Source organism: Neltuma alba, unplaced genomic scaffold (assembly GCF_004799145.2).
Source record: "Neltuma alba isolate B1F8T4 unplaced genomic scaffold, ASM479914v2 tig00011812_pilon, whole genome shotgun sequence".
NCBI lineage: Eukaryota > Viridiplantae > Streptophyta > Magnoliopsida > Fabales > Fabaceae > Neltuma > Neltuma alba.
In genome coordinates this window covers 36438-55273 of record NW_021636427.1, presented here as the reverse complement: position 1 = coordinate 55273, position 18836 = coordinate 36438, and the positions used below count along the sequence as shown (strand labels likewise).

The following is an 18836-nucleotide window of genomic DNA, read 5'->3' as shown; positions in this document are numbered from 1 at the left end:
TTGCCCCAATCATCGTGTGCTGAGAAATTGCCGATTTGACCCTTTTTTTAATTTTTCTTCAGTAAAAAGGAAAACATAAAACCATAACAGGTAAGTCATTTATTATCTCTAGCATGTTTTCTTGGGCGTACTTGAACGGAGCAAACTCAGCTGAAGGAGGTATATTATTTGTACTATAACAGTGATTAAACATCCATGGTAGGTAGGGAGCACTTATAATTTATCACCCAAAAAAATTACTCATTCGTTATAAAATTGACATTTTATCAAAAAAGAAAAAAGATAACTAATTCAGCAAGTTGGTTATCTTTTTTAGTTATTTGTTTTGACAAATATTATTATTTGTCATAGAGTATTAATTATCTATAGTCTTTTGTTATAGAAATATAGTGCTAATATATTTATATGTCATATAAAATTAAGAAAGAAAAATACTACCTTCGGTCTTTAATATAAAACCTCGTTTAATTTTTATTTTGATACTAAATATAATATTTCAATTCACTTTGTCTCTAATATTTATGTATTTTTTTTAAGATAGTCCTTCTAACAATAGTAATTCTAGCCAATAACTTAATTAGTAAGGATATTGTAGGAAAAATAGCACTTATTTATTATAAATAACTAATTTAACTTCTTTCTTTAATCTCCTCAAATTAGTTAACTAGTTCTTATAATTAGGACTAGAGGTAGTATACTAATAATAAATCATAAAAAGACAATGTATTTTAAATTATGCATTAAATACAAGTTTCACCTTTCACGTTATAATTTACGGTGGTCCTTTATTCCTAAGTTATAAAAATGTCCACCTACGAAACCTACTATTTAATGTATTATATATAAATTATATATTTTATATAAAGTTTTTTATATTTGTAATGACAAGTTCTCCAATCACAAGTGCTGATATGTCATGTTATTTAAATATTAGTATTTAATAGTATTTAATTATATATTCACATGAAACTAAAAAAACATATGATCACATGTGATTAGAAAAATTGACATAATAAATATAAGAAACTTCACCTAAATTTCTTTTCCAAATTATAATTATAACAAATAACGCTTTATACTACTATTTCTGATCCTTAACATAAGAGTTAATTAATTAATTTGAGTAAATTAAAAAAATTAGTCATGTTAGTTATTTGTAATAAATAGGTGTTGTCTTTTTAAAAATATTCTTGCTAATCAAGTGTATTGATTAGAACTATCATTATTATAAAGACCATTTTAGAAAAAAGATGAAACAGAATGAATTAAAATATTATATTTAATATCAAAATAAAAATTAAACAAATTTTTATATTAAAAACTGATATATTATATCAACCCTGATTTACCTTTTTGAGACATAACCCGCCAATTTAGTTTTACTTTGTTGTTCTTGGAATTTATGTTATCTACTTTTCCATGCACTAAAAAAATAAATTATAGACTGAGTAGTTTCACCTACTCTTGATTGACCATTGCCCGAGTCGACTATACAATTTTGGGTGAATTTCACATGTCTTGTTTTTATATTATTATCGTATTTATTGAAAAAGGAGTCTATAGTTATTGAGAAACAATAAAGCATGAAATATGTATTTTATTTTTATTTTATTTTTTAATGTTTGTTTCAGCTGAGTTACTTCAAAATATAGTTAGGATAATCAGATTGGATATATGAAAAGTGAACATTATGAAAAGTTGGGATTTCGAACTTTCCAACTCAGTAAATGACAAAAAAAAAGAGTTAATATAATTTATAGCCCATTAAATTTTAATTTTAATCTCTCAAATTTCAAATCATAAATTATGGTTTGTTAAAAGATAAAATGGTTCAGATTTTTATTTAGATATAGGGACCAATATATTTAATAAAAAGAAATTTGAGAAACTAAAATCTATAGTTTAAAATTTGAAAGACCAAAACTAAAATAAAAACAAATTTAAAGGATAAAAATTGTATTAATCCCAAAAAAAATTACGCAACTTATTGTTTTCTAACACACGAGTTTTGGAATTATGGGGTAATTTGGTTTGGTCAACCAAGCTTCTTGAGGATAATTATTTTGATAAAATAATCAGAGAAGTAAAAAAAAAAAATCTTTTGGGGAACGTGAGAATTTTAACTCTGCTCCATGCCTTACATTTATAAAATTTTAATAAATAATTTGAGCAAAAATAAAAGAGTAAAAAATTAACTATAAATTTGGAATATCACTTCTTCAATTTTTTAATCCCCATTCATTAAACTTTCCTCTAATACATTTTCCTACAACCAAACACACCGTTCGTAAGTTTTTTGCTTGCCATCAAATCATATATTCACAGGGAATTTGCTTCGTTTTTTCCCAGTACACTAGAAATTTGCTTCAAACTATTTGTATGGAGAGATTTATAAAATGCATGTTTCCAAATTTAATCCCAATTAATTTTAATTCATTCAAGTAATGGAGGTTAATGAAATGCATGTTTGGGATGGTATTAGGAAGTCTTAAAAATTTGTTGAAACAAAGATAAATTAATCGAATAAAAAATTATATTTAACATAGTTTTGAAGAAAATTTACTAACCATTGAAAAGTTATTTCAAATCTTTTTTTTTTTTTGCCTGCTACTTCTTTTTTGCCGTTTACTGTATCTGAAAGTTTGGAATAAAAATTCGGAAAAATTATGTTTACTTGAACAAATTTACTGAACGCTGAAAATAACTTTTTGATATATCATCTAAATAAATTTATTTCAAACTAATTGTCTTATAAAAATTTCTCCGCTCATAAATCATATTATGCTGATTAATCCAAAAATTGATTTAAATAAAAGCCACTTTTAAGAAGGTTAATCCAAATAAATTCCACAATAAATCAAGTCTAAATTATCATCATGAAAAGCAGCAGCGGTAGTATTTTACTTTATAATTATGAAATACGTGTTTATTAGATTTTAAATATAAGACTTATTTTATAATACTATTTTTAATTCTAATTATACGATCCTATTTATAATATACAAATAAAATCTTATATTTAGGATCAAAAATAATACTACAAAATAAAAAAAAATAAAGCACGCATTATGGCGATAATCTCGGAATGGAGTGGGGTTTGACACAGCTTTTGAATGTGACGAATATTATTCAATGTAAATTGGTCGGCCAATAAGGACAAAATGGGGCTATTCGCACTTGGCCCCCCAGGAATTCACGATTTTCTTTTATTTCTCCAATTTCTTTTTTTTGCGTAAATACTTAAACTTAATTAATTAATTAATTAATATTATTATTATATATGAAAAGACGGAAAAAATGATGTCACTAGTCAAAGATACTCCTGACAAGGTATGGGAGAAAGATACACACCCACCCATGCATTCATTCACCACCTTTTTTTTACAATTTAACCTTTTATTTATAATTATTAGTATAGTTATTTTTATAATTTATAAATTAAATTAAATTGAGTTGGGATGGACGAAAGCGAATGAGAGTGAATACAAAAGTGTCAGATGGTCCAGAATTCTATAATGTGACTTTACCTTTCATTTCCTATTTTTACGCCATCCTTGTAATAAGACAGCATAGAAGCTCGTAAATAACAAGACAAATTTTATCTACCCAATTCTATTTCTAAAAGCATTTCTTTATTTTGTTTGTATATCACGAATATTTATAAAATAAATACTTGAAAAGAACGGATAGGAACATAGTAACATTGTCAGAGGTTTTCTGCCCAGGCTTAAAAAAATAATCAGAGTAATAGTATGTTCAAATACCCTTAATTTAAGATTTAAAAAAAATATTGGCGTTAAATATATTGAAATTTAATTGAATATAAAATATTAGAAAAACTAATTAATACTTTATATATATATATGAATAGGACTCGCTGTAATCTACATTTAATCTTGATATTTAATTTTTCACTTGTCGTAATTTGGGAATATATATAATATTGACATAAGGACCTGTTTAGTTCAAATCATCACTTGGAATAAAAAAAAATTGAAAAAAAAAGAACAGAAATTTTCCAACAGAGTGAGTGTTTGATTCTCATTTTTTATTTTCTTGCGCAGATTTTCCTTCAATAAAAAGTGTCCTAATGCATGGGTGCCCTTAAAAAGGCCTTAATTAGTGGAGGCCATGTATTATAATTGATGTGCCAATTGACTGAAGATATCGTGTAATTAATAATAACAAAACATAACTTATACTCCTCCGGTCCTTAATATAGGACTCAATTATTGAGTTGGTTTTGGTCTTAAATATAAGACCCATTTATTATATTTATCAATTTTCTCTAAATTACCCCTATGGATACTCTTCAACCATAACCAAGTAGAAGAGGGAGATGGGATATTAAGAAAGATGATTATGGTGTTTTGGGAAAAATGTGTCACATTTCTTATAATTAACTAACTTACCTAACTTCCTTAATCTAATCAAATTAGTTAAATGGGTCTTACATTAAGGACCGGAGGAGTAATAACCAACATGGGTTTGGTCTAGCAGAAAAGGTTAATCTCTCACGACGTGACAAATCAAGGATCGAATTCACGCTGAGAGAGATGTTTATATTTAATACCCAACAGTATTTTAAAGAATTATAGGAAGATACCTATACTTTAGGCAAAAAAAAAAACATAGCTTATAATAAATCACCCATCATCTCATCATCATATAAACTAAAAGTCCAAAACGTGGATTAGTGATGAAAAACGTAACGTGTGCAATCATCAAGTAATTTGCTTGATCATTATTTTTCCCTTATTTTTCAGGCTTAATAATATAAATCATTTCGCCTATACATTCCACTTAAATCACAAGATTCATATTTTCTTTTGGAGTTTGATACGATTTTTTAACATCATTAGGCACAATGGTGCTGCCAGCCTATTCAGATTTCAGCAATTCTGAGTTTGAGAAAAGACTTATTTATAACACGCTAGTAACTTTTTTTTTTTTTTCCATTCCCGCAATTTTATGCAATCAATACTTAAATATAATTTCTTAAATTCTTTATTTTCTTCATAGCCTTATTTAATATAAGTACAAAGAGAAAAATTAAATTTGAGATAGATTCAATGAGTTAGTTACCATTTTTGTTATAATAAATCAATTAAAATAACTTATATTGTGGATCCGATGAAGTACTACTTATATTGGTAGCTCTATGAACAATGTTACCAATGCTTTAATTCTATTTATAGAGTAGAGAGTGAGTAATTTTTGTCTATAATATAAATCACCCTATTGAGTTTATTATATGAATGTAGGGATTTATCAATAGTTTATTGTTTTGCAGGTTTTTATTTTTTTAGAAAATATATATATAAATAAAGGTAAAATTGACAACTTATCAAACTTGATGAAAGCATATAAAAAAAAATAGAAGAGTACATATATTGAAAAAATAAAGGGACAATTTTTTAAAAAAGTACCTCTTAAATTTCAAAATTTTAAATAAAAAATTACTATAAAAATATGTTATCATTCATTTTTTTAAATATAGTTAATTACTAGTTTAAGATTGATTTTAAAATTTTAAAATTGAAGGGGCAGTTTTTTGTTGTTGATTTTTTTCCAAAAGTAAAAGTGTGTGTTGAAAAGGGATGAAAAAATGGGGAGTTGTTGCAAAGTTTGAATGGAGATATAAACACAACAAATGCAGAGAATCAAGAATTGCCACATTATTCATGATGAAGTGTAGTAGAAGTATTAAAAGGCAACAAGGCAAGGTCATAGGACCTAATTAATATATGGTCCCTCCCTATACCCTACAAATATTTGGAGACTGCAATAGAATTAATTATAAGAATTTTATGGGCCCAGGAAACATTCTTTTTTAAATTATTGATAATAATAATAGTAATAATAGAATAATGAAAGTAAGGAGCAATTAGGAAGAAAATGTTTGAAGAAGGGGAAGAGTTTCTCAATTCACATGGCGTGTTTCCATTGTCACGGGCCCTGTGTCCCGTAGTGCTGACGTGTCATCTGCCTGTTTACTTATTATGGCTTTGACCACTCCCTCTTCTCTCCTTTGAATCCATGCCCACATATTTGACCACCCTCCACGTGCCCCCTTTTCTGAATATTGTTGTTCCTATTTTTTCCCCACAAGTCTTCTTAATCACAGTACTATCCCAAAAAAAAAAATCATAATAGAGAATTACTCCTCCGGTCCTGTATAAGGTAGAGAAATTTTTTTAATCCTATTTATAAGTCACTTTATTAAATTTTTAGTATGAATATACTAACTTGTCATTCATTTATTACAGTATAGATAGATTTTTTTTAAAGGTATTTATATTAAATGGAAGTAAGGTTGGAAAGTTGTTATATTTTAATGGAGAGTTAATATAATTTAAGATTTTTTTATATCTATATGAAATATGCTAGAAGTGCCCTATAAATAGAATCAGAGGAGTGAGTTTCTAAATTCAGAACTGTTTGCAATGCTTGGACTCATAAATATTAGCTTTAAGTCTTGTATATATATGGTCACATTTTTTGGTTTAATACCATGCCAAATGGAGGGAAAATGACTATAAAATATCTATTAAATTTTAAAATAATAAATAAATGATGTTAATTTTTATAAAGATATTGATTATTCTTGTAAAGTTTTTCACATGTTAAAATCAATTCTTTATTATTTTAAAAATCAAAATATATTTATTTTTTATTTTTAAATAACTAACCCGACATAGACAATGACAGATACTGAAGTGTCCTATTTATCATTGACGTGAGGGAAATGAAAGCTAACAGGAAAAAAAACAAAACCTTCGGGGACTTAATTAAGTACAAGTGAAATTATGAAGCTTGCAAATTAATTATCTCATTTTTTATGTTACGAATGTTGAAAGTGGCAATTTTTTATTATTATTTATAACACACTAAATTAAACTATATTTTTTGAAAACAAAAAGTATCGAACCACCTAAACTCTGGGCAACTAAAAAGGAAAAATCTAAGCAAGTTCTTGCTGGTCCAACAAAGGCATTCATTATTACGCTTTTTAAAAAGATCAATGATAGTTTTAGTCATTTAATTTTCTTCAAAAAGATCATTATTATGATCACATATAAATTTTTAAATTTGTTCAAATAATCTGTTAGGACATAAAAAGGCCATGGTAGCCACATTTATAAAGTTTTGTTGTTATCATTATTATAATTATTATTTTATTATTTAAACCACACATGATTTGTTGGAGGGAAAAAAAATCCAAACCACACGCTTTGATGCAGTCAAAGAATGATGCCGATGGGACCGCATGATTGGTTGTGTTTATTTTTATTTTCTCCATCTTTGAAAACGTTGGCAGTTTTGGTGGGAAAGTTGATTCTTTATTTATGATTTTGCTTCCCATTTAGTCTGGTTTTGCATTTTAAGTCAATGGCATTTTGAAACGAAGGTAGTAGTATGATAATATATCTTCCGATAATTGTTTAGTCTAATTTTTTTTTGCCGTTAGATAATTTTTTTTAGTTTATAAAATTAAGTATATTAGATTGAATATTAAATAAGTTCTATGGAGCTTTTTTATGTTTTTTTTATATATACTAATGTGTTTTGTTTTGGATTACGTGTACTTCTTAACCAAATATTTAATTATAATTCTTCAAATTTAATTGTGAATATTCTAATTCATCTCTTGAGATGATGCCAATCAGTTTCTAAAGCTTATATTGAGATGATACCGAGCATATAATTCTCCACAATTGAATGATTATTTTTATTTTTATTTATTTAAAATAAAAATATTATTACTATTTACATATAATGTTCTGACAACCTGATATCACTTTAGTATATATAGTTTTAAAGTTTTGTATTCATGATAATATGTACTCTCTCTTCTATCTTTCTTGTGAGAAAATTGTTGGGTTCCCCCAATCCTGTTTATGAGAAATAACAGCTTACCTAGAGTATTTATTGAAAATTTCTTTTGTACCCTCATTAAAAATAAGTATTTATTAATGAGACCAATGATTAAACGTTACCAATTAATTATTGAATGAGGGCATTAAAAAATTGACATTTTTAATTTTTTTTATCCTTATAGAATTAGTTATTCTTCTTTTATGAAAAGGATGAAAGAGTATTAAATATACCTTTTAATAGGGGTAGCTCCAATTAACACGTCTATACATCAATTTTATTCTATAAAGTGAGGATTAGTTAAACTTAGAATCTAAATTAAAGCAAAGTGGCTCATCTTTTAATGGAAAGAGAAAGATAATTTTGAAAGAAGAGAAAGACCAAAAAGATCCTCACAGTTGTAGAAGAAGTGCCCTCAATGGTGTGGCACTCGATTATCCATTATTAATGCTTCATAAATCAAACTAGTCCATGTGTTGGAATCATTCATTGCTTGCTTTAGATTATTGGCCTTCTAACACTTAACTCCATCTGCAACCTAACTCTCAAAGGGTTTTAGTTATTATAGTTTTCATACACTACTTCCTAAAATAACATTTTGTTTGATTTTTATTTTAATCCTAAATATAAGATCCCAGTTCACTCTATCTTTTATATTTATGTATTTTAAGGCAGTATTTCTAATAATGGTAATTCTAACTAATAATAGTTGAGTAACAAGGATGTTTTAAGAAATACAATATTTATTTATTACAATTAATTAACTTAACTTATTTTCTTACTCTACTTAAATTAGTCAATTAGTTTTTATATTTAGGATTGGAGGTAGTATAATTACATGGTACCTAGCGTTATTGTATGAATAGGTTTGAGCATTATCCAACATCTTTATGATTAATGATATTTTAATTCAGTGGCACGCCCTGCAAGTAACAGGTTATAGGTTTAATTTTTTGTTTTGTAACATTGACCAATTAGGGCTAGCCTCTTTAATTTAAAGCATTTTTATGGGGGAAAAAAACTAAACATTTAGTGGCGAAAAATTCAAATATTCTTGTAAAAGATGGATTGAGGGGGTGTTTGGATAAGAATAAAACATGGTTTCAGAAGTGCTTTTACAGTATACGAAGTAAACATGTGAAGAAATTTGTCTCGATTTGCAGAAAAATGTTTATGAGAGGTTATCTAGCACGGTTATCTCGGAGGTAGTATAATTACATGGTACCTAGTATTATTGTATGAATAGGTTTGAGCATTATCCAACATCTTTATGATTAATGATATTTGAATTCAGTGGCACGCCCTGCAAGTAAAAGGTTATAGGTTTAATTTTTTGTTTTGTAGCATTGGCCAATTAGAGCTAGCCTCTTTAATTTAAAGCATTTTTATGGAAAAAAAACTAAACATTTAGTGGCGAAAAATTCAAATATTCTTGTAAAAGATGGTTTGAGGGGGTGTTTGGATAAAAACAAAATATGATTTCAGAAGTGCTTTTACAGTATACGAAATAAATATGTGGAGAAGTTTGTCTCAATTTTCAAAAAAATGTTTATAAGAGATTATCCAAACACCCTTTAAATGCAGGACAGAAAAGCAAGCAATTGTCTGATTGCCACCAAAACAAGATACCTGTGCTGCGGGGGAAAAAAACCATATGCATTCGTCTGCATCACTTTATTATACCTATTTGTCTTGTTTTGAACTTTGATCATCAATTAACACCCTTTGGGGTTCTTAAGGTGGCACATAAAGGGTTCTTATGGATTTTAGAAATAACAAAATGCTTCTACACACTTTTCCCCTTCATCGAATAATGTTTTTCTATAATAAAGAAATTTTTTGTTTGAGAGTTATTATGGGCAATTTTTGGCCCCAAAAACGTTATCATGGATGTTTTATTTATGCATATAGTTTGTTTTTAAAAAGATACTTGCATCTAATAAAAAAGTATTTATATTATAACTCTTGGAATACTCAACATTCGTTCTTATCTTCTAATGAGTTTATTTTTTTGATCAAAAATTTTTTATCAGACACATCAATAATTATATATATTTATATGTGTGTACATTTTTATATCCACAATTTAATTTACTAACAAATATGCACCCCAAAAATGACCTAGTTTTGTTTATGTTCTACCATAATTTGTAGGACTGTTAACCCAATACAAAGGCCCAGTTGGTAAAAATGGAAAAAGATATTTTGAAGGCCCTCCTGACCTATAAAAAGACAACAAATCCAATGGCCCATATTATTGGCCCAGCGAAACTTCTTGTTGTTCCCTCCCAAAAGGAAGTTCGGGATGCCATCGTACCCAACAGCGCTGCAAGCGTTAACGCGCCAGGCATGTGCATTTGCCTTTGCAAATCCATCTCTCCAATCGCTATGGTGATAGAGACGAAGAAGAAGAGGGAGAAAGCAGTGGCGATAAGAATGGCATGGAGGGATCGGAACGGGGTTCAGAGACATTTGAGTGTTCTTTCTAATTAGCTGGTTTAACTGTGCTGATTTCTGGAAGAATTATTTCTGCGGTAATGGTACTGGGGTTAAATCAACTGATAAAGGTGTCTGCTTATAGATGCTTGAGTCATTGTTGTGCAAACCCTTTATGTTTTATTAGATTGAGTGTATTCTCAACTGCGAATTTTGGGAGTCAGAGTGAGGGGGAATGTAAAGCCAACAATATCAATGATGGGTATGATGGTTCTGTGGTTCCTGGGGAATTACGTTTTACAGGAAGTGCCCGTGATGATACTTGTATCCCTCAAAACTTCAATTTTGGGTGTCTTAACAATGTTGAGTCGCATGAGCCCTACCAAGATGAAGTAGAAGAAGATCATGAAGAGGAAGGACAGCATGGTAGTGATGATGATAGTCTTGAGGTTCTTAGCACCTTTCAAGGCAGTCACAAACAGACAGTAGACATTAGGAAATTTGACATTGACGAGAATGAATATAGACACCCTTTAGTCAGAGAAACTAGCAGGTTAATTACGCTCAGGTCAGCTTGGGACCCAAAACTGGAAGGAGAATTGAGGCACTTATTAAGAAGCCTCAAGCCCCCTCAAGTTTGTGCTGTTTTACGCTCCCAAGATGACGAGCGTGTAGCTTTGAATTTTTTCTATTGGGCTGATCGGCAGTGGCGTTATCGACATAACATTATGGTCTACTATAATATGTTGGAAGTCCTTAGCAAGACTAAACTGTGTCAAGGTGCTAGGCGAGTTCTTCGGTTGATGACCCGCAGGGGAGTTGAGTGTTCGCCTGAAGCTTTTGGGTATGTGATGGTGTCATATAGTCGTGCAGGCAAGTTAAGGAATGCCCTTCAAATTTTGACCTTGATGCAGAAATCTGGTGTTGACCCTAATTTATCGATATGTAACACTGCCATATATGTCTTGGTGAAGGGGAAGAAACTGAAAAATGCACTGAGGTTCTTGGAAAGAATGCAACTAATAGGAATCAAACCCAATGCTGTTAGTTATAACTGCTTGATTAAGGGGTTCTGTGATTTAAATCAAATTGAGGGTGCATTGGAGCTTATCACTAGTATGCCATCTAAAGGATGCATGCCTGATAAAGTTAGTTACTATACTGTGATGACTTTCCTCTGTAAGGAGAAAAGAATTGAAGAACTGAAGCAGTTAATGGAGAATATGGTAAGGGACAGTAAATTAATACCAGATCAGGTTACATATAATACACTTATCCATGTACTTTCAAAGCATGGACATGCAGATGATGCTCTTTCTTTTCTAAAGGAAGCAGAAGAGAAAGGTTTTCGCATTGATAAGGTTGGGTATAGTGCAGTAGTTCACTCTTTTGCCAAGAAGGGCAGGATGGGTGAGGCAAAGAATTTAGTGAACAATATGTATGTGCAGGGTTGTATACCTGATGTAGTGACATATACTGCTGTTATTGATGGATTTTGTCACACGGGAAATGTAGATGAAGCTAAAAGGATGATGCAACAGATGTACAAACATGGGTGCAAGCCCAATACTGTATCATATACAGCTCTGTTGAATGGCCTCTGTCGAAGTGGAAAGTCAGTTGAGGCAAGAGAAATGATAAATACAAGTGAGGAGCATTGGTGGAGTCCAAATGCTGTCACTTACAGTGCTGTCATGCATGGGTTGCGGAGGGAGGGGAAATTATCTGAGGCCTGTGATCTGGTCAGGGAAATGATTAAAAGGGGGTTTTTCCCAACACCAGTTGACATTAACTTGCTTCTCCAGTCTCTATGTCAAGAAGGGAAAATAACTGAGGCTAAAAGATTTATGGAAGAATGTCTGAATAAGGGCTGTGCCATTAATGCCGTCAACTTTACCTCTGTGATTAACGGCTTTTGTCAGATGGGTGACTTAGATGCTGCTTTGTCTGTGCTTGATGACATGTATTTAAGCAACAAACATCCTGATGCAGTCACATATACGGCACTATTTGATGCATTTGGGAAGAAAGGTAGATTGGAAGAGGCTTCTGAACTCATCATGAAAATGCTTAACAAAGGTTTGGTTCCTACTCCGGTAACATATAGGACAGTCATACACCGGTATTGTCAATGGGGCAGAGTGGAGGATTTGTTGAGATTATTGGATAAAATGCTTGCCAGGCAAACATTCAGAATGGCTTACAATCAGGTTATTGAGAAGCTCTGTGATTTTGGGAACCTTGAGGAAGCTGATAAACTTTTAGGGAAGGTTTTGAGAACTGCTTCAAAACTTGATGCTAAGACATGCCATGTTCTGATGGAAAGCTATCTGAGTAAAGGGATGGCTCTGTCGGCATATAAGGTGGCTAGTAGAATGCTTAGCCGCAATTTGATTCCTGACCTTAAGTTGTGTGAGAAAGTGAGCAAGAAACTGACAACGGATGGTATGTTGGTGGAGGCTGATAACCTCATGTTAAGATTTGTTGAGCGTGGATGTATAATGCCACAGAATGGGACTCATCTGTCGAGTTAATTTTTGGTTGAAATTCAAATGGTACATACATGGTATTTTTGCTTTATCATTTTACATTGTTGATATTCCATATTCTTTAGTTAGGCTTTCACATAATATTTATACTTATTTAGTCATGCATTTAACCTGCTTAATACTGATAGATTATGTCCTGATTCTTTGCAGTTGTTCACTTGTTCTTACGTAATGTTACTGCTGGTTCTTATGGATCAATGTTGAAAGTTTTTTTCCCCCCTCTGCTATGCGTTTCCCGCATTGAAGATGAAACAATTGGGAGCGGATGCCCTTTATTGAACTGTTGAAGGATCTCTCAAAGTTTCTTGGTGCAAACGTTAATAAATAAGTATAATGGTGCCTATCATAAGAACAATGATGCTTTACTTAGATTCATACATTCCCCTTGCAAAGAGCGTAGACGATGAATTTGGCTTTGTATATGCCTGACCTGGGCGAAGGAGTTGTCAGGTCAAGTGTATCAAGCTATGCTCACATGGAGATGTGCTTTGAGGGCTGCCTTGAGAATGCAATGTAGGTATGATGTTACCATTCTAATCTTAATCTTTTTTCAAATTAGCTTCATGAGTGAATCACTCACTGTTGATGCTTCTCTTTCCTTTTTCTCCACTGAGAGAACCGATGTTCCTGAATTAATGCAACAATTGTCCTTCTTCTGTCAAGTCTTGTGATCAACGTCTCATTGATACGAAATACTGAAATATAGCAGCCTATATTCACAGAACATTAACAATACCGATCATTTCTCATCCTTCCTCGCCAATAACTAATTGTCTGCCTAGAATTGTTGTCCTCATGGCTTTTTGACTGTTTAACTTTGGAAGACAGTGGCTAACAATAAACTGAAACATGACCACTCGCTCAAATCAGTTGCCAATATGGATGAAAATATAGCTATAATTTTCTTATTTAAAATTCAACTGTGCTTCATGTCAAAGATGGAGCTGTCTTGAATACGCTATTTCTGTGCTCTTGTTGCCAACATCCAGTATAGTTGCCCTTGCAGTGCTAACAATCAACTGAAGCATCACCACTCAATCTAGCTGCCAATATGTATATGAATGAATCAGGATATATCTCTAATGTTGCCCACCAACTTTATGTCATGTCAAAGACGGAGCTTTCTTAAACATGCGGTTTATGTGTTTCTTGTTGTATTTACCTTTTGTGTTCACCTTGTAACTGCAGAGAATACAGCTGCAAAGAATAATTGTCGGTTGGCAGAGACAAGAGCAATGTTGGTTTTTGCTGACTGTTAGGAGAAACCAAGAGCTCTTGATTTCTTGACATGTTAAAAAAATGTCGGGAACCTTTTTACTTCCATGTTGGTAGAAGCACGCTTGATGGCATCAAATAGTTGAGTGGATAATCATGAAGATCCCATTGTGGTGATGAAGAAAAACGAAGATGATGGATGTTCCTTGTGGATGACAATAATGGGTCCAAACATAATTTTGGTGACAGGATGATGGCATTGAAGCTTTTGACCCAACCTTGTGTCAAATGGCTTTTGTACTCTCACCTCTATTACTTTCATCTCTTCAGCTTCAGAGTTATGAACATCAACCTCGGATGATGTGAGAATGTAATAATTCTTTTTGGACCAGCTTCCAAAAATATTGATGATATTGGAATCAGTTTTTCCTACAATTCCTCTGTATTTGGTTGGATACTTTGTATAGTTAAAGCCTTGAAGGTAGGAGAACTTTCTGGTCCAATAAGATCTTGATGGTAACGGCTGCTTCGTTGCTCTAATCATGTCGATCCGTTTAGGGGCCAGTTTAACACGCGATGTTTTTTTTCCTGATAAAAAAAAAAAAAAGACACATGATGTTGCTAATGCCCTTTTCTCCTCCCCTTTACTTTCAACATCAACTTAAAAAAAAAAAAAACGACTCCTTTTTATTTTTAGAAGCTACTGAACCTTTTAAATCAATTTTCAAAGTTAATTTTAGCAGTTTATGTCACGAGAAGATAAGGAAAAGTAAACAGAATATCATGCACGTTAAAATTGACCAAAAGATTTCCAATGAAATGCTTTGAGATTGCGAATATAAAGATATCATTCCCCAAAATTTTGATTAGATACTTAGGGGGTGTTTGGGTATCATCCCAAACCATGGTTTGGGAAAAGAGTGAGCCAAACAGAGAGAAATAATCTGAAACTATGGTTTGGGCCAAAATCATGGTTTTAGAGCCCAAAATTATGGTTTCAGGAGAAGTGAATCCATTCTACTTCTGGCTCAAATTGGACAGTATGATTGTGCCTGTCAAAGTAGATTTCAATAATAATACGACTTTAACACCCCTCAATTATTTTTTTATAAACATATTTAATCTTGTATCTTATAAATATATATACACATATTAATTATTTATTAATTACATTATCTTATGTATTATTAATTATGTTGGGAAAAAATATATTAACAATTTTATTCATTCAAATTAAAATATTATAAAATCTATATTTTATATAATTATCATATTAACTTATGCCTTTTTTAGTAATTTACATATATAAAAAGTGTTCTGATAATAACTATCCAAACACTCTCATTTTATCAGAATTACTTTTTCACAAAATTTATTTTTCAAAAGTTATTTTCCAAATCATGATTTGGTTTTATCTAAACACTCCTTTAATAGTAAATACGTTGAAGTTCGTTGCATGAACATTCAAAAACATATCAATCACACAACATGGGAAGATCAAAAAGGAGAAAAAGGAAAAAAAGAAAAGTAGAAAAGAAATGGCGTGCGTGTCGTGGGGACTTTATTCTCCTTTTTCTTTTTACTTTTTCAATTGGAAATCAAGGGCATTTTTCATTTATTTATTTTATAATATCACTCAGGTTCTATATCTTTTTGTTATGTAAATAAAATATTGTGTGAGATTTGTTGTATAGTGTAATTTTATTTTGCTAATTAGTGAGCAACAATTTTAGTAGTGGTATAAAAGTGATTGTGATTAATTAAGTTTTATCAAAATATGATTTAAAAGTAAATGATTAAATTGAAAGTATGTATAGAACTTTAGAGCTCCATTGTTTCGCTTTCATCTACTTGTGCGTGCGTGCTCATTATGAAAAAATATGTGCCATAAAAAATAATGTAAAGAATGATTAAGAAAAAGGAAATACAATGACAAAAAAAAAAGAAAAAGAAAAAAAAGGAAACAGTGATTGGAAAAAAAAAGACTTTTCACTAAAAAAAAAAGAAAAGGAGATTGTGTGATTGAGAATGAAAGTTACAACGTGTTTATCTAAGTTACTTATTGATATTCGCGCTTCTAAAAGCCAAATTTATGGTTATAATAAGTAAATTAAAAGAAGCACAGTGAAGTATCATTCATGGAAAACTTATTCACTGTGATCAAATTTAAAAACTATTACCCAATCGTTCGTGTCAAAAGGGAAGGAATTCGATTTTTCGTGTTTGGAGAGGCATACCCAACGCTGGTATCATTTAGAAAGAGCTATTTAAGCGCCCTGTTTTTTATTTGGGTTGAACTCAAACCCCTACTTTAAATTTCTGTACAAAGAAAAAATTAAAAATTATTTATTCATCAAAATCAAATTTAAATATTTAACATTTAGAATACCAAAAATTACCAACTTCTATTAAGAATGCATAGGTTTCAAATTTTGTTCTTGTGAGTGACTATCCCAAGATTCAATTGTAAATTGCATTAATCCTATGAAACATAAAAGGTAGGCAAATTTAGGACTTGTTTAAAATGACGATATAAAATTTGAAAAGCAGCTTTTCAATAACCATTTATAAAATATAAAATAAATTATGATGAGAGTTTTATTTCGGTTTATATAAAATATTTATAAACATTTAAAAGAAACAAATCCAAATGAGCCATTAGAAAAAGTTTCAATTGAGCTTTTGTTTGGCATCACTTATATATAAGCATTTATAAGCAAGATTTGAATCAACTTATACTCGTGCAAAAGTTTTAAAAATTATTTTGAAATTTAATTTCACAAATTCATAATTCATAAATAATTTAATTCTCTGACGATTTGTAAAACATGTTAGAAATAATTTATAAATAGAATTGGAGAAATACTTTAAACACTTAAATTAAAGAGTGTTTACAAATCAATCATTAATAAAATTATTACATCAACAGTGAAATTTTAACTCACAAATTCTATCAATTGTACTAGCCTTTATATCGGCATAGAGTGAGTGATACTATATATGGAATCAACAAGCTCAAGCGGTGACTAAGGTCCCGTTTAGTATGAAGCATTGAAAATGAGGGATTGTGATTGAGATTGTAATTGAAAAAAATCATTAAAATAGTATTTAGCATGAGTAATTACTTATTATATAGGATTAGACAAACTCGTAGAAATAAGATTGGGAAATACCACTTCTCCTATAGTATTCTCTAATCCCACATATATGTGTTTGACTAATCTCATATAATAAGCAATTTTTTATATTAAACACTTATTTAATAATTTTTTTTAATTACAGTCTGAATCCCAATCTCTTATTTTTAATGCTTTCTACCAAACACAACAAAGAGATATGTTAGGGATTTATAGCTTATACGATGGTGTGTGAGTAACGTGGAGTTGAAGAATGTGGCCCCAATGAACAGGACCTGAACAATGATTTGATTCGGCCCCTCAGTGTTGCGTTAGCGTTAATGTCTTAATAATCATTATTTGAAGGTGAAGCCACGTCACCATGGATCAATTTTAAGGGGGTGTTTAGATACCTTGAAAAGTGCTTCTCACAAATACTTTTTCGTAAATCGAGATAAATTCCTTCACATATTTACCCCGTAGACCGTAAAATCACTTTTGAAACCATGATTTGATTTCCATCCAAACACCCCTTAAATATAAAGGCACACCTTAAATTTTGTTAAAAAAATTTATAAACTACGTATCATGAATCTTCAACTTTCACTCTCAGATTTACTAGTTAAAACCAAGTTTGGGGAAATAAAATTCACCTTTTTACCTCATAAATAATTACATGCTTTTTTTCTTATTTCAAATATAAATTATTTTAACCACACGTATCAATGAAAACTATTAAAGATATTAATTTTGTCAAAAAATTTAAATAACTTTTAATATTTTCTCAGTCAACAATATAAATTATTTTAACTTTATCAGAGTTAAGAATAGAAGTTAACTGAATATTTATAAAAAGGATAAAACGCATTTTTTTTAAGTGCTCTTATATGAAATCGGAGGAAATACAAGTATATATTCAGTGTAATTGAATTTACAACCTTGCAGGTTTAGGAGCTGCAATGAAACCATTAAATCAGCTGTCTAATCCTATCCTATTATGCCAATTTTTTTGGAAAAAAAAAAGATTCACATGATTGGAATTTCTAACTCCCACTAAAGAATTTTATAGTAAAAAATTTTACCCGTCATTTCCAGATTTTTAAGGTCCCTAATTGTATTTAAAATTGCTTCATGGTCGGCAACTGTCATTATCCCTATCTTAAAATGATGGAGCCTTTAATTAGACACATTCAATAGTTGACAATTCGGGTAATTTTTTCTATCATGATTTTGGACCACCCCAAGATTGCAAGTCCTGAAATTAATAGGATTAATTGGTTCGTTAAGCTTCATTACTTATATGCTTAATCTTGAAAATATATAATGTCGCCTAGGCCTAGCTCTATATATATATATATATATATATTGATCAGTTTGATTATTTTTCACTTCATTTCCTTGGACCAGTTTTCAGTATTCATTATTTCGATTTGATGAGCAAGAGAGAGCAAGAGGAATAGTACGATTTTAAAGTTCAAGTACTAATAATTACTGAATATCATATGTAATATTATAGCATTCACTAAATCTTTCCCACTGATAACTTTCTTTTTTAATGTTTACGTCAATTCTTAGTTGAAGCATTAATTATTACGTTGAAAATTTTACCCTTCGTATTGGCCAAAAAAAAAAATTTACCCTT

General features: G+C 30.3%; 1 protein-coding gene across 1 annotated transcript; it reads left to right on the top strand.

Moving 5' to 3' along the window:
• The first annotated feature begins 10415 nt into the window (after positions 1-10415).
• LOC114718125 (pentatricopeptide repeat-containing protein At3g04760, chloroplastic-like) lies at positions 10416-14584 on the top strand. Its single transcript, XM_028903387.1, has 3 exons — positions 10416-12869; positions 13014-13380; positions 14052-14584. Exon 1 carries the CDS (start codon positions 10416-10418, stop codon positions 12846-12848), a length of 2433 nt encoding a protein of 810 aa, XP_028759220.1. The 3' UTR covers positions 12849-12869; positions 13014-13380; positions 14052-14584.
• Positions 14585-18836: the final 4252 nt, after the last annotated feature.

Coding starts and splice junctions, on each gene's coding strand:
- LOC114718125 (XM_028903387.1), top strand. CDS start 10,416: ATGGTACTGGGGTTAAATCAACTGATAAAGGTGTCTGCTTATAGATGC.